Source organism: Triturus cristatus, chromosome 9 (genome assembly GCF_964204655.1).
Source record: "Triturus cristatus chromosome 9, aTriCri1.1, whole genome shotgun sequence".
Taxonomy (NCBI): domain Eukaryota; kingdom Metazoa; phylum Chordata; class Amphibia; order Caudata; family Salamandridae; genus Triturus; species Triturus cristatus.
Window position 1 is genome coordinate 84,289,780 of NC_140592.1, and position 14,553 is coordinate 84,304,332.

At 41.3% G+C, this 14,553-nt stretch overlaps 1 protein-coding gene across 1 annotated transcript in view; it reads left to right on the top strand.

The window, feature by feature from the left end:
- The first annotated feature begins 202 nt into the window (after nucleotides 1–202).
- SEC13 (SEC13 homolog, nuclear pore and COPII component) overlaps nucleotides 203–14,553 on the top strand; it is a 46,329-nt gene continuing 31,978 nt past the window's right edge. The window contains exons 1-2 of the mRNA XM_085624470.1: nucleotides 203–383; nucleotides 10,563–10,607. Coding sequence (XP_085480596.1) covers nucleotides 381–383; nucleotides 10,563–10,607 — 48 coding nt within the window. The 5' untranslated portion in view covers nucleotides 203–380. The remainder of the gene's footprint in view (nucleotides 384–10,562; nucleotides 10,608–14,553) is intronic.

The following is a 14,553-nucleotide window of genomic DNA, read 5'->3' on the forward strand; positions in this document are numbered from 1 at the left end:
GAGAGACATGAATCTTTTTTCAAAGCTTTTGAATTGTCAAAAATATATATGTAAATCGTAAGTTAAGGGAGGTTAAACTGTTGCGACATGATTTTTTGCGTACTGTTTGTCTACATAATGCTCAGAGTGACATTAAAAGTCCCCGAATAAACAAAAGACCCACGACACCAGCTTATTTCTATGAGGCCGTACAGGAATTGTCAGTCATCATAGGTTGGGCACCGGCTGGTGGTTGAAACTGCACTTCCGGAAGCTAAGCCGGAAGTGATCCTGGAAGAGACAGCGGGCGCCGCCGTGAGCTGCCACGTCTGAGAGCGGCGGGAGCAAAGTTGGGCTGACTGGGGAGACCGTGGGACAGAGCCGCTGCCTAAGCCTGCAACATGGTGAGCGTCGGTGGGGGAGGGAAAGAGGAAAGCTGTCGATTGGGCCATCGTCTTAGGATCCCCCATTGGAGTCTTCTAATGCCTCCTTACCAGAGTACACATAAATATTCTACATTCTAGCTCCTCTGTTTGGATACAAACCTGTCACAGTGTGCCTTCCAACCCTCAATGTCCCTTCATTACGCACCTTTCTTAAAGTGCTTCTATGCCGTATGTGGACCTCCTTTTGAGACTCGCCCAATGACCCTCCATTCTTTGGAGACCCTCAGTGGGTCTTCAGTGGTGCTGTCCTGACCGGACTCTCCCTTTCATCCCGTGAACTCAGTTTGGCTTATTATGTTCTTTCATTTGATATCCCCACCTTTTCTTCAGTTGAGAGGTAGTAGCTTGTTTGACAGTGACTTAAACAGTTTGTCGTAAGCGTCCTAAGCGGTTCTTCATAATGGGGCTGGTGGTTCTATTGACTATACACCAGGGTCACCACATAAAGATCCTTAAGGTGTTGCAATGAAGAAATACCGGGGCCAATGATAGAGACCGAGGAGAGAGACTTTCCCCCAGTGCTGGAAATCGAAAAAATTGAAGTGCAGAAACTCTGTACCAGAGTACCTACCTGCTTGTTTCTGAAAAGAGCGAGTACTCTCCTTCTCAAAATAAAAAAAATGTGTCGGTACTAGCCCAATTCTAGCACCCGTTGACCAATGCACGGTGTTTTTATACATGACATTTGCTGTTTGATGGGGCGAATGGGCGCTCCTCTTAATGATACTTAATAAAAGTCCACGCCCTCGGTTTTCCCCCCTCAGCGGAGCTGTCCACCATGCCCGATCAAGGGAGAAGCTCTCTTGTCTTCTCCATCTGAGACTGTCATGGTACATTCCAACAGAGCAGTACAGTGGGGAATTGTAGAGTAGTAGTTTACTACAACTGTCACTTTCTCTATTATTGAAGTCCCCAGTTTTTCGTAACTGCGATTCTTAATCTTTAAGTGGCGACCAGGTGTGTAATCACTAAAGCCCATACCATCTGTTCTGTTTTTTAATGGATATGACCGAAGTTATAAAGCGTAAAGAACTTTAATTTGGCGATACTTCATGGGGTGTGAAAAAAGAGAGGAGCACGTGAACAACTTTGTGATAACACTTGGGAAATAACAAAGGAAGGAAAACCTATAAACAAAACAGAAAAGTGAAATATATTGATTTTAATATTCTGGCTCCTGAAAATGGCAAAGTGATTGAGTCTTATTTTTCCCCCCTGGTGGTTGAAGGTTTAGAATGAGATTGACTTTGCTGATGTGTCTACTCTCAGACACATTTCTGTGTTTTTTCCAAAAATGCCTTTGAGAAACGTGTATCCAAGGTCACATGCTCTAAGAAATATGGTTACTTGGTTACATACATTTCTGTTGGGAATAGCAGTGGTGTGTGAAAGAATAATGGTTTGTGAAAGATTTGAATTATTTTCTGCCAAGCATATGGCTTCACATTGGAGCTATGTCCTAGCTATATTAAATACTTGAAATACAGGACACACGTTTTGCTGCTGTTTTCTTAGACAATTGTTTTTTCATGTGCTAGTGACCTGGTGTATTCATTTTGCGTATCAGCTGGCGTGGTCTGTAGGGTATAGGACCTGTTTGGAGAGGCTTCTATGAGTGATCATCATTTTGGAAGACTGTTCTCATCAGCAGCATATATTCAAAGATATGTGAACTGTGTGACGAGGAGTAGTTTAGGGCTATAATTGGATGTGGAAAGATTAATCCAGGGCACGTATTAATCGATTTCCCTTTTGGGAAATAAGGTTTACTCAGTTTATGATGCAATTTATAACATAGCCATGCTTATATTAGATAAGTGTTGTGACCATGAGGAACTCTGCTGTTTGTAGGGTATGTAGATGATCCAGCGCAAGACTGGAAAATGAGGAATAACATTTACCGATACCCTCCCTGCGTCGCAGACCCGACATCACACCAGCTCATTCACACGCGCAGTCATTGGTGAGGCCCATAACACCAACACGTCTCTCTCACGAGTCTGCACACACAGGAGGGATGAGTAATTCAAGCGCTGGACATGTGCGGGAAATACCTTATATAACCTATAGGGAGAGAAAAGTTATTTTACAAAATATACATTAATATCCTTCGCCTATAGATCCCTAGTCTCAAAACATGAAGACACTCCACCCACCTGGTCAATGGACCATTTTATTTGGATTGGTTGCTGGTGATTTAGAACCAGCTAAAACACAATTTAAGACTCAGAATCCTTATTTCCCTCAATGAAACCACACTCATATTTCTTGTTAATCAATATTTGTTTATCTAAATTTTCATAATGATTATTATTTGCATTTGTCTTGTCAAAATGTAGAATTTTTAGATCAATTCAAATAAATCGCAGAACATCATATTTACCTAATCTGGCTATTTGAAGTCCTCTAATTCATTGGCTCTGCATAACCAAAATTTGTTGTAAATTGTCCGAAAAGCAGGCCAAAGCTCAAAGTCCTCGGCTCAGCACGCTACAGTCCCAATTTATCAAAGGACCAGAAATCGTGCAAGCATATATTATAGCCTGTGGATTTTTAGAAAAAGTTTGCAGTCATCAAGCGGTCGGGCAGCATCTGGATCTTCGGAAAAGGCGTCACAACGAACGTGGGAAATGATAAATGAAAAGAAAGAGAGATCATCATCATCCGCGTCCTCCCTATTCTACTACCCTTTTTATAATAAAACAAGTCATAGAAGATACAATTTTAAACTTTAGAACAGTCATGATTGGCTGGTTGAGATCGTACGACTAATATTCCAAGATTTTCAGTACAGTTCGAGGGGTGAGGTCATTGGTTAGCGAAGTATCGGCTTGTTCCAGTTTACTGTAAGGTTGATTGTTCTCGTGTCTTGGCGAGTGTCCCGTTTCGTCTCCTTGACCGGGGACACTTTGTGCAAAGGTCGCTACGAGGTTTAGGAGATTTCTTCCACATGTGCAGCTCACTCCGCGCCTCATGAGACAGTGGCCACTTCTGCGTGTGGTGACAGTGGCCATATTGGATTTAGGCCCAAATGCCAACTTAAGCGAAACAAACACAAAATAATAATTCATAGAAATGGTGATCCTAATGTTAACCCCTTGCTAATCCCTCTATGTGCTTGTATTTATCTAGCATAGAGCGACATTTAAAGCAATTATATTCACCTTTTTCGATCCTCCTCGAGGGTGCAACATCACAATGCAACATATATCATGCAGTATTCTATTACCACATATACTATTGTTAATATGCGTACAGATTTTAGTTATAAGAGTTATTTAGCCATGCAATTAGCAAATCCCATGTGTATTTTAGTATTAATAATGTTCATTAGTATACATGCAAAACTCGTTTAATAATATTATAATTAATTGAATTAGTATTTTCATGCAAAAATAGAGGAGGTATACGACATTTTGCACCACCTGCTCCATCATAGACTATCGGCAAAGGTTTCAGGGCATTCCAGAGATGTAGCTTAAAAAAAAAGTCCACCCTGTCAATGCAGTGATTTAACATTGTTATGACTGGTTGGATGAACATTGCATGAACGTAAAGTTCGTGCTCACATGCCAAGAATCACTGCACTCTAGACTTTCTGCCTTTTTATTATTAGTAATGGAAAAGGAGCTCATGACGGATTGAACCATTATGTATCTTTCACATTTACATACCTATAAAGTTAGATGATCCAGCTATGGGTTTTGGAATATTATAATGTTTTTTTCTAATATTTATACTACATGCTCAGTTGTCTTTAGATCAGGGGTGTCCACCTTTTCTATGATGAGAGCTACTCGTGCTAAATCAAAAGCATCCCAAGCTACTAATATTAACTGTCCAACTAGAGACCACGTTAGAAAAGATTACAATAGTGGCCACCCCACGCAAGATTACCAGCAGTGATCACCTCTGTGCAGCAAGCGGGATTGTCAGCTGTCATGTAAATAGTATTTTTCAATTTGGAATGTCTGTACATGGGTAACAGCCATAGCTGAAATGCCCTTGTCACCAAGGTGATATTAGTAGTATTGCACGATTCACTCAAATATAAGCTTAAATATAGTTTGGAAATCCGTTTTTCTCTAAACATCAACACTTGAGTTCTGACAACATACACATTTTCATTTCATATGTCCACATTTCCATTTTGGGATACATACGTTATTTTAAGCAAACAAAAGCTTCTAATTTAAGAGGCTGGGTTGCACATAGTAGAGTTACTTCCAGACAGCTCCAGAGCCACTAGTATCTCCCGGAGTTACTCCTTGGAAGAACCCTGTTTTAGATTCAGCCATCAGGTGGAGAAACTGAGAGCAAGGGCCAAGGTTGGGTGAGACAAACAGACAGATGATTAGGGTCGGCACACAGAAAGAAGGCTCACTACCTGGTAGAGAGAGATTAAAGGGCCCAGTTTCTGAAAGCGTTCATACAATTAGGAATCGGAAGCTTTTCTTGTGGCTATGTTTTTTTAAGCTAAAATTGAACATTGATAATTAATGTATTTGCTTTTACTCATCTCGTATCCATTATTTGCATAGTCGGCTCTCAAGAATTAGTCAGCCGGCGCACGCATGTGCAGCACCTTTTATTTTTTATGATTGCGACGTTCATCGGTGTGATTTTTATTTTTTTCCCCTCGGGTAATGGACATTTGTTCCTGCTCTCTCTGACTTCACCCCCTCTCAATCCTCACACTGCAGGATAAGCTAAGAAACCCTTTCTTAAGTCTGCATTAAGTTTCCTCACCATGCCTGTGCTCAGAGTTTGACATTATTTGAGAACCGAGGAGTAGGAAACGGAGGGAAACCAATATCTGTTCCCGGTGGAACAACTTTCTTTAAAAAATGTGATGATGTTTGGAGATAGTTTTTCATGTAGACAAAAGTCTAATGCCTCGCTAAAAACCCACCTCTCTGAGACCTTTGGAGACAAGTGGGTGAAAAGATAATTTGCTTTTCTTGTTCCTTCCTTGGGAAACAACTGTGAGTTTCTTATGCCGCCTGTTTCTCAATAGCTATGCGTGAGCATTGGACAGCTCTTAAAACAGTATCAGACAAGAATCCCAATGCAAGTGGATCACACCAAAATCCACTTCCAAATTGAAAATTTGCCATTGAGCCAGCCCAACAACACCACATGTAATGCCTCCCATTGATAAAATGTTCCTGTGTGCTAGGTGCAGTGGAATCTGGACACTACCTTATGAGTGACCTTCTGACCCAGAAGACTCTCCAGCCACAGTGATGAAAGAAATCCTGGGCGGTGAGCCCATTCTGACCTCTCCTTTGCTGTCCAAAAAAACATGGTGGTCCAGGGTATTAACTAGCAACGTTTATCTGCTCTGACATATTCCCCAATTGACCAAAGGATGGAATGGACAAGAGTCCTGATGATGTAACTTAGACTCCTGTAACATTATTTACACTGGTCTCCCAAAGAAAGTCACAGATGAGTTACAGTGGCACAAAGCCAGGTTACGTGACTGTTTCTGAACTTGTGAAAGTGAACTCTTATAAAAACAAGTCTTGAAAGTACTTTACTTTTGTGGGATCGTGCTCAAGGTTCTTTGCACTGTACACAAAGCCTGCTGTAGCACTGGTGCAGATTAGCTGTGGAAACCAGGACTTCAGTACACCCCCTCATGGGATCCTGTGGTCAGCGACTTCACATATAGTCACCAAGGAGCCTTGCAGCTTATTAAAAGCAGAGGCAGGCTGTGGCATGTCCTGATCCAGTCCTGAGGGCAGAACCAAACTACATGTTCTTCAGGCATAGCACCAAGATGGAATTCTTCCTCCTCTCTTCCAATTTAGCTCCATGCAGTTGATATATATGTTTGGGTTGGGATACATACACACATGCATTACTAATTCGACTCTAACTTTCCTCTCCCCATAGTGCATTGATAATGAGGCAGTTACTGCTCCCAAAAAAGACCAAAAGCTTTCTCTAAAAATAATAAATGAATATAATTTTTTGTTGTTGCTGGATAAGTAACGAGCTGCTTCAAATTAATGAAACCCTTCTTTTTTTAAGGAACTAAAGTTTATTTGACGGTTCTGATAGCTGAGGAAAACTGCAGGGCACTGGATAATGTGCAGATAATAGATTTAATTTCTAACGGGACTAAAAGCTGATCTTATTGTAGCCCAATGTAATAGTACTAATTTAATCCACTGCGGATGAATAAAAAGATTGATGCTCTTGCTCTGATTCAAACTTCAGACCTTTGTTTCTCGCAACAGCAGATACTACCAATGGAATTACAGTGATGTGAAAAAGAAAGTATGCAATCTTAATTTTGTATTGTTCTGCATATTCATATATTCGTTATCTTGATGTATTATTCCTCGTCAAGTCCTAGTAGTAGATAACATAACATGTAGTTTTTAAAGTGCATATTGAGCCATGAGGGGCATCTTGACACTGAATTACATATGATAATGTTACCTAACTCATTGATACTCATTTTTCCTGTCTCAGAAGGCTAAGAGGTTTGGTGCACCCTCTGGGATTCATACCTATGATCATGAGATCAAACACCGCTCCCTGCAGTAAGTGCATTGGTGCAATAAGCCACTTACTGTGTGACAAATAAGACACACATTTCTCTTTGTCGATATTCATTACACAACAAAATCAGCTGATATTCTGTAGCATCCTCTGTGTGGATCTTCCATTTCAACAGTAACTTTAAGTAAACGTTTCCCGTAAGAATTTCAGCCTCTAACATCGCCTACAAGGAAATCTGACCCTCTGCTCCTTTTAAAACTGCTTAAACTCAATGATATTTGAGGGCTTTTGTTTATGCCCTGCTCTCTTTAGGTCCGCCACCATATCTAAGTAGATTTAAATTCTGGACTTTGATTTGGCTGACTCTTTTCTTTGTAGCTATTCAGTCATAGATTTGCTGGTTTGTTTTGTATTGTTGTCCTGTTGCATAATCCATTTGTGGCTCAGCTTTAGTTTTTTGGCAGATGGTCTAACATTTTCCTATAGAATATAGTAGTATGGAAAGGAATTCATGGAGGATATGCAATGATTGTGAGGAGTCAAGGTCTTCCACCACCATGCTTGGTCTGATGTTCTTGTGTTCATATGCTGTCTTTGCTTTTTGCTTATATTGTGTTGTGCATAACTGCCAGTCAACTACCCCTTTGTTTTCATCATCCCAGAGGACATTGTTTTAAGTGTAATTGCTGTTTTGCACACTTAAGCTATGCAGCAATGTTCTTTTTTGAGAGAATGGGTTTTATTCTGCCTACCCTACCAGGAGTGCTGCACTTGTCAAGTCTTTTCCTGATGGTAGAATCGTGAACACTATTGTTCACCATACTGAGGGAGGTCTGCAAATCTCTGGATGTTGGTTGAAAGCTCTTTACTATCTCTGAGTATCAGACATTCTGATCATAGCGTAAATTTGCTGGGGTGCAGACTCCTGGGAATATTTTCAATCATCTTTAACTTCCTGCATTTGCAAATAATCTATCACACTGTAGAGCGATGGGATTCATACTGTTTGACAATTGCTTTATAACCTTTTCCAGACAGATGAGCAGCAATGAATCTTTCTCCGAGAACTTTACGGATATCCTCTTACCTAGGAGTAATAAGTTAGGAAAAATATAAATGTTCCAGGAAATTGACCGTGTTCCTGATTTTATATACGGGTACTAGCACTTCATGAAGTTCATGTAATGAGATGTACTTGTATAGTAGGCCCTGATTGTAATTACCTGTTTATATTGGGAACTATTATGGGTGATGTTAAATTTTCACTCAAGGCGTGTGAATGTTGACTGAAGTTTGTTTAGTTAATGATGGTACAGTGAAATGTGTGTGAGACTTGTCATACCAGGGTAGATTTATCTACTGTTAGGACCTGTGAGGACTATTTGATCAGACATTGACATTTAAAAGTACACCCATAAGAGGATGTACTTTTTTGAATCTCTGTAATTCGTACATGCTTCCTTTTCCTAGAAATTAGGTGTTGCGTCTTAGCCTGTATTGCGGTGGGTGATATCTAAACAAGCCAAAATGAATTAGTACTTTTTTGCCTTTGAAAGAAGCACAACATAGTTTTGCTTCATTCTAATCACAAGAAAGGTGGCCTGAGAAAAGATCAACACCATATCATCTCGCCTGTGTGCAAACCATGACCTCTGATCTCGCTTGGCCAATAAGAGCTTCATGGCTCAGGGGACTGTTGTGCATTTTAGGTATTCTTCTTTATTTTGTGCCAGTCTGGAAGCAGCAGGTCAGACCAATGTTGGGACAGTAGTGAAATTCAATTTTGCACGGAGTGTGTCTAGCTGGCACAGGACAAGGATTACATTATTTTATTTAGGCTAATGTTAACATGCATATGGTAGTTCACTACAGAAGCAAAATGCAGGGATGGACAAAGTATTTTATGTGTATTGGTTTATTTCGGAATGGTTCCTATTTTTCCATGGCTGCAAGTATTTGCTTGCTCGCGCCCTGATTTTTCTCCTTTGTCTTCCAATGGATTTGTATCCAAAAAGTAATGTAGAGCACTGGTGTTATTGAAAAGCAAAGCTACAGTGAGTTTTAAAAGATTATGTAGATTGTAAACAAATGGATTTCTTGTGACCTTGAATGGTTATTCTTTAAGTAGTTGCACTTGGGATATAAGCATTGATATCTTATAGTGTGCTACTATAGTTTCATGGTTATCACAGGGTCCCAATATGTTTTGTCGGTGTCGAAGGTGCCCTGCATGTAAAAATCACCGTTTAGTTTTAAGAAACCAGGTTCCTAACAGCCGGCAATCTTAATTCTTCGCCTATCCACTGGTCTAAAAAATAAAATGCCTGCACTAGAATGATCGTGGTTAACCCCAAAAGCTGAATGAATAATGTATTTAAATTCCCTTCTCATTACTGGTGAGTTTCATGTAGCTGCACACACCCTACTTTTCATGAGCAGCGATTATATAGTTTTGTGTTCAAGATAGAAGTCTTGCTACCAGTATGTTTCTGGCCCACCTTTTCCTGCTTGCTCAAATTGTTTGCATTTGTGCTACTTTGAGCCAGAATGCTATCCTAATGCAATCGCGTGATATGAGTGCGGTTAATGCCATCACTAGCTTGTTTGTTTCGCTGATGTGTACCTTACAAACAACCACAAGATGGATGTATAAATTATCTGAGGTAACAAAATATTTAAGAATGAGAGGTATAAGTCATTGAACTGTATGTTGTTCACAAATATGTGGTGCATGTTACCTGAATTCCAGTTAGGTATGGGTGATCAAAAAAGGGAAACCGGTGCTCAACAAGTAAATACACACAGTATTTGTCACAGTGTTGGTATGAATGAGGTGTTCACAAGGTAGGGAGAATCACCCCACTCCCCAATGTGTGATCAAAGTATCACTTGTAAAACCAATTCTTAACCTCAAGGACACTCTTGTATATAATGTTGATAGTCCATTTAGATGTATTCAAAATTTCACACTCCGTGTTTCACAGTTGTATTTTTAATCGTTCAGTCTGTTGTCCAAGTCTTAGTTTCTAGCCACAAAGCCAGCATGTGTTTTGTCGCCCATGAGGATTAACCCGCAACTTCCTCAGGGCTGTCTGTTTCTAAAGAATTCTCGTATCTTATCGCTGGTTATAATTCCGTCCTGGTCAAGTCAGTGTTTTGCACTCTTCAATAATATTCCCTTTCATTAAGCGTCCTGTGTAATACGCTTTGGCAGTGCTCCTTATAATTTTCCTTGGACGGTCTCAAAGTATTTCCATAGAACCCCATCCGGTGATGTGGTGATTTGATTTCGGGTACGCTCGAAAGTGTTCAATTTTGAATACATCTAACTAGATTATACACGCGTGTGCTTGAGGCTAAGAATTTAATTCCAGTTAACTTCACTGACTGTAGCAGTACTGACCTTCATATATGAAAATTCTAAAAGTGGTCCTTCCCTCGCTATTTAATAACATTTTCCTCAAAACAATTTGGGCTGTTCATACGTTTCTGTACCTCATATTGATAGTACAAGCATATTCCACTTTACATTTATTAAATGGCTACAAGAATTACACGTGACAGTTTGTCCACCTTTACAGTTAAGGCCTATTCTAAACACTGTTTTTCTTGTACTTACAGGTGTCTGTAATTAACACAGTGGATACATCCCACGAGGATATGATTGTAAGTATTTTTTCTCAACCATTACACACGTACAATTTATATACATGTGCATGTTTGTAAGGACATTTTAAGTGTGGCATTGTATGTTTTTGGGGACTTATGGACATATGCACTACAAAAGTATACTGTAGCAGCTGTGTTTCACACTAAAAAGGAGGGTGAGTTTGTCAAATCATTTTATTTGAAACATAAATTGCTTTCTTAAGTTGTCAGCTGGTCATTCTCTAGCACACAAACTCTACCTAATCAAGCCAATGCCAATCGTGACTCTATGATCCTCACAGAATTGAAACATGTTGTGTGTGTTATTATTAAAGTCCTGTTATTATTCTACTAATATTGTGACCATTAAATGTTTTATTAAGGCAGAACACGATTGTGAGAAATTGGGTTACTGGTTTGGGGGGGGGGGGGGTGAACCTACTCGCCACAATCCTTGTTAGGGTACGGCACAAGCAAACTCCAAATTAACCCATGCTCAAGCCTCTGGTAGCTTGGCACAGAGCAGTCAGGCTTAACTTAAAGGCAATGTGCAAAGTATTTATGCAGCACTTCAAACTGTAATAAAGTGAAAACCCAACACAAGAAATATACCACACCAATTTAGACAAATAGAGCAACAGTTAATAAATAAAGCAAGACCAAAACATCCAACCAGAAGAAACAGAGATATGCAATTTAAAATCGCCGCGGATGGTGGTCGATGAATGCGAAGAGCAAGACTGGCATTGCGTAAGGTTGTAGCACTAAGATCCTGTTGTCGTGAACGGGCTGGCCGGAGCTTTGCTGTGGCACGTTTCATGAGTGGTTGATGCTGTGGCACGAACAGTCTGGTCGGTGAGCTGTGCGTGTGACAAGGTTTTTGGGCCTAGTCGTGAAGATCCGAAAAACTTCAGTTCAGCCTCTCTGTGACCACACCAAGGTTCCAGGACCTGAGGGCCACCACTTGAGGGTCAGGGGTTTGCTCCTGGTGGATCTAGATCAGCGGTCTCCAACCGGTCGATCGCGAGCTACTAGTAGCTCGCCAAGGCCCCGTCAGTAGCTCGCGCTGGTAGCGTTACAATTTAGTAGCCTATTAGCATCGTTATAATATTTCGGCCTTTTTTATGGCGACGTTACCCGCTCTCACCCAAACCAGCTGCTCAAATTGAGCTTAGCTGGGGAGGGGCGGGCCAAAGAGGATTAGATTGTTCCTCCATTAGCCTCTGCGCAGCCGCCACCTGCCTTTCAAACCCTGGTGGCGCGTTTTTCTTCCTGCGCATCGAGTGCCGGTGCACAGCAGCAGGCATGGCAGAGCGGAGCGGCCTGTGCTGGAAAGCGTGCAGGTGGCGCAGGCAGTATTAAACTGCTACCGGGCCCTGTGGCGCCTGCCTTGTTCAGCCTGCCACCAGTTCGACCGGAGCAACAGGTAAGCAAGTCAAGTCAATAAGTCTTTATTTCGATTGAATTCATCATGAAAGACATTTAAAAAAAAAAAAAACCATCCACCAAGAAAGAGACATATAAAAAATCAGAACAAAAGTTAAAAAATGGTAAAAATACTTTCCTATTAAGATCAAACATTAAAACTCCATAGTTATAAATAGAATTATAATCAATACTATAATGATAAAAACTAGATAGAAACACGACACATAATTACCATTATAACCATGCTCTAATAATCCAAGCCCAGCCTAAGAATTTGGCCACAGCAATTACAGTGGGTTCACTCGTGTCGTATCTCAATAATCTTAAGGCCACTGACCCCACTCTAATGCCCATATTACGGCAAATGGGTTTAAGCCATTTCGCCCGGGGAGCGGCGTAGGCTGGGCATTCAAAGAATATATGTCCAATCGTTTCTCTGCGATCGATACACCAGTGACAGGATTCGGTCTCCTCCCCCTTCCAGTTTTTAGTAAATGATCTAATGGGTAGGGAGCCGACCCTTAGCTGGTGATAGTTTCCTGTCACTGGACTTGCAGATAGTATCCCAATATTCTTCTAGTAAGGGTCACTTTTACACACCAAGAACATGCCGGTCAATGAGGTAGCCGAGATTTGACTGAAATGTTTCTGCTGAATATGAGACCAATATAAGCTTTTAAGTTGTTTTTTAGAGGGGAAGGGATTGTCAGCGGGATCAGACCACAAGGTTCCCAAGCCCATGGACTCCAGGAGCAATCTAACTTGCTTAAACCATGCTAGGTTTCCCGAACCCAAGATGGAACGGACAAGATGGAACGGACATCCAGGACAGCCTTAGCATATGGGGCTAGTTCCGGGGTGGTCCAGATTCTTCTCCATAGAGCCACTGGTTTAAACCGGGCAATATCTTCTATTGAATGACACCCAAGATCCAATCGTAATGGTTTCACGGGGCTTGAGCTAGGAAGACCAGTGAGGTTCTTCAGAAATGTATTTTGGACTTTAAGCAAAGAAGAAAGGTCCGCAAACCCCCAGAGGTCCGCGCCATAAAGAATCGCCGAACTAATCCTGGACCTATAAATCTTCATTGCTGGACCTATCCTTTTGGTCTAAGACAGTCTCAGCTCTTTTACCAAGCACCCGGATAGCTGGGCAAACTTTAGTAATTTGGGGCTTCCAACTCAATTTACTTTCTAGGACGATCCCCAAATAGGTCATAACATTGGTTTGTTCCAGCTTCTCGTTATTCATCATAACATGGCCTGCCATACGTCTTCCCTTATTGAAAACCATAAGCTTCGTTTTTGAGACATTGACTTGTAAGTAATGATCATGGCAGAAGTCATCGAACTTATTCAGGGCCGCCTGTAGACCCATCTGTGTCTGCGATAATAAAAGGGTGTCATCCGCAAACATGAGTAACGGAAACTTAATACCACCTAGGGAAGGGGCGTCTGTTGAAATGGTTGGAAAATACTGCACAACCCTGTTAATGAATAACAAAAACAGGGTAGGCGCTAAGACGCACCCTTGTCTGACACCCCGTGTTACTGCAAATCTATCTGTGACCTGCCCTTGATTCCCCCATCATACCTGAGCACAGTTTGCATCGTGCAACCTAATCACAATGTTCAAAAGATCTGGGGGCATCCCTAACCTACCTAGGACCCCCCCCATAATTTGGAACTAGGGACTAGGTCAAAAGCTGACCTAAGATCAACAAAAGCGGCATACAAGGTGCCACCGCCTAGGTAGACCGTTTTCCACACGATCAATTGAAACCTAAAAACCTGATCGATGGTACTGATACAGGATCTAAACCCAGCCTGTAGGGGAGATAGAATCTCCTCCTGCTCGATCCAAATCAGAATTTTAGCTAATACCATCCTAGCAATGATTTTTTTGGATCGAGTCGATCAGACTGATCGGGCGATAGTTCCCTGGGCATGAGCGGTCACCCTTCTTAAATATAGGCAGTATCTCGGCACCTTTCCAAGATTCGGGGATAGCAGCCCCCTTAGCTATGGCAGTAGCCAAGAAAGCAATATATGGTACCCAGTTTCCTCGATCGTATTTGAAAAGGTCCGCCGGGACACAATCCATACCCAGGGCCTTTCCACAGGGTATCTGATTTAATGCTGCTTCGACCTCTCTACAATCAAATGTAAGATTCTTCGTGTTGGTCATATCATAGAAATTGTGAGGGGTAGTTTCATCAATCAGGTTAAAACCTGAAAACTGGGACTCAAAATGCTCCACCCATAGTTCAGGAAGAACGTGGTTAGTGGGGACCTGTGCATTCAGTGAATTACCCCACTTTACAATATGCCAGAACTTAGTCCGATTTTTAAGTTTGCTGGCAGCCAAGAGCTCTAGCCAGTGGTTGTTATCCCAGGATTGTTTGGCCAGAGTTTGGCTTTAAGGTAATTGCGCCTAGCTATTTGAATGTCACCCATGATCTTGGTTTTAATGGCAGATTTCAATATACCATAAGTCTCACGGCACGTTTTGTTGTACCAAGGATTGAGCTTTAGTT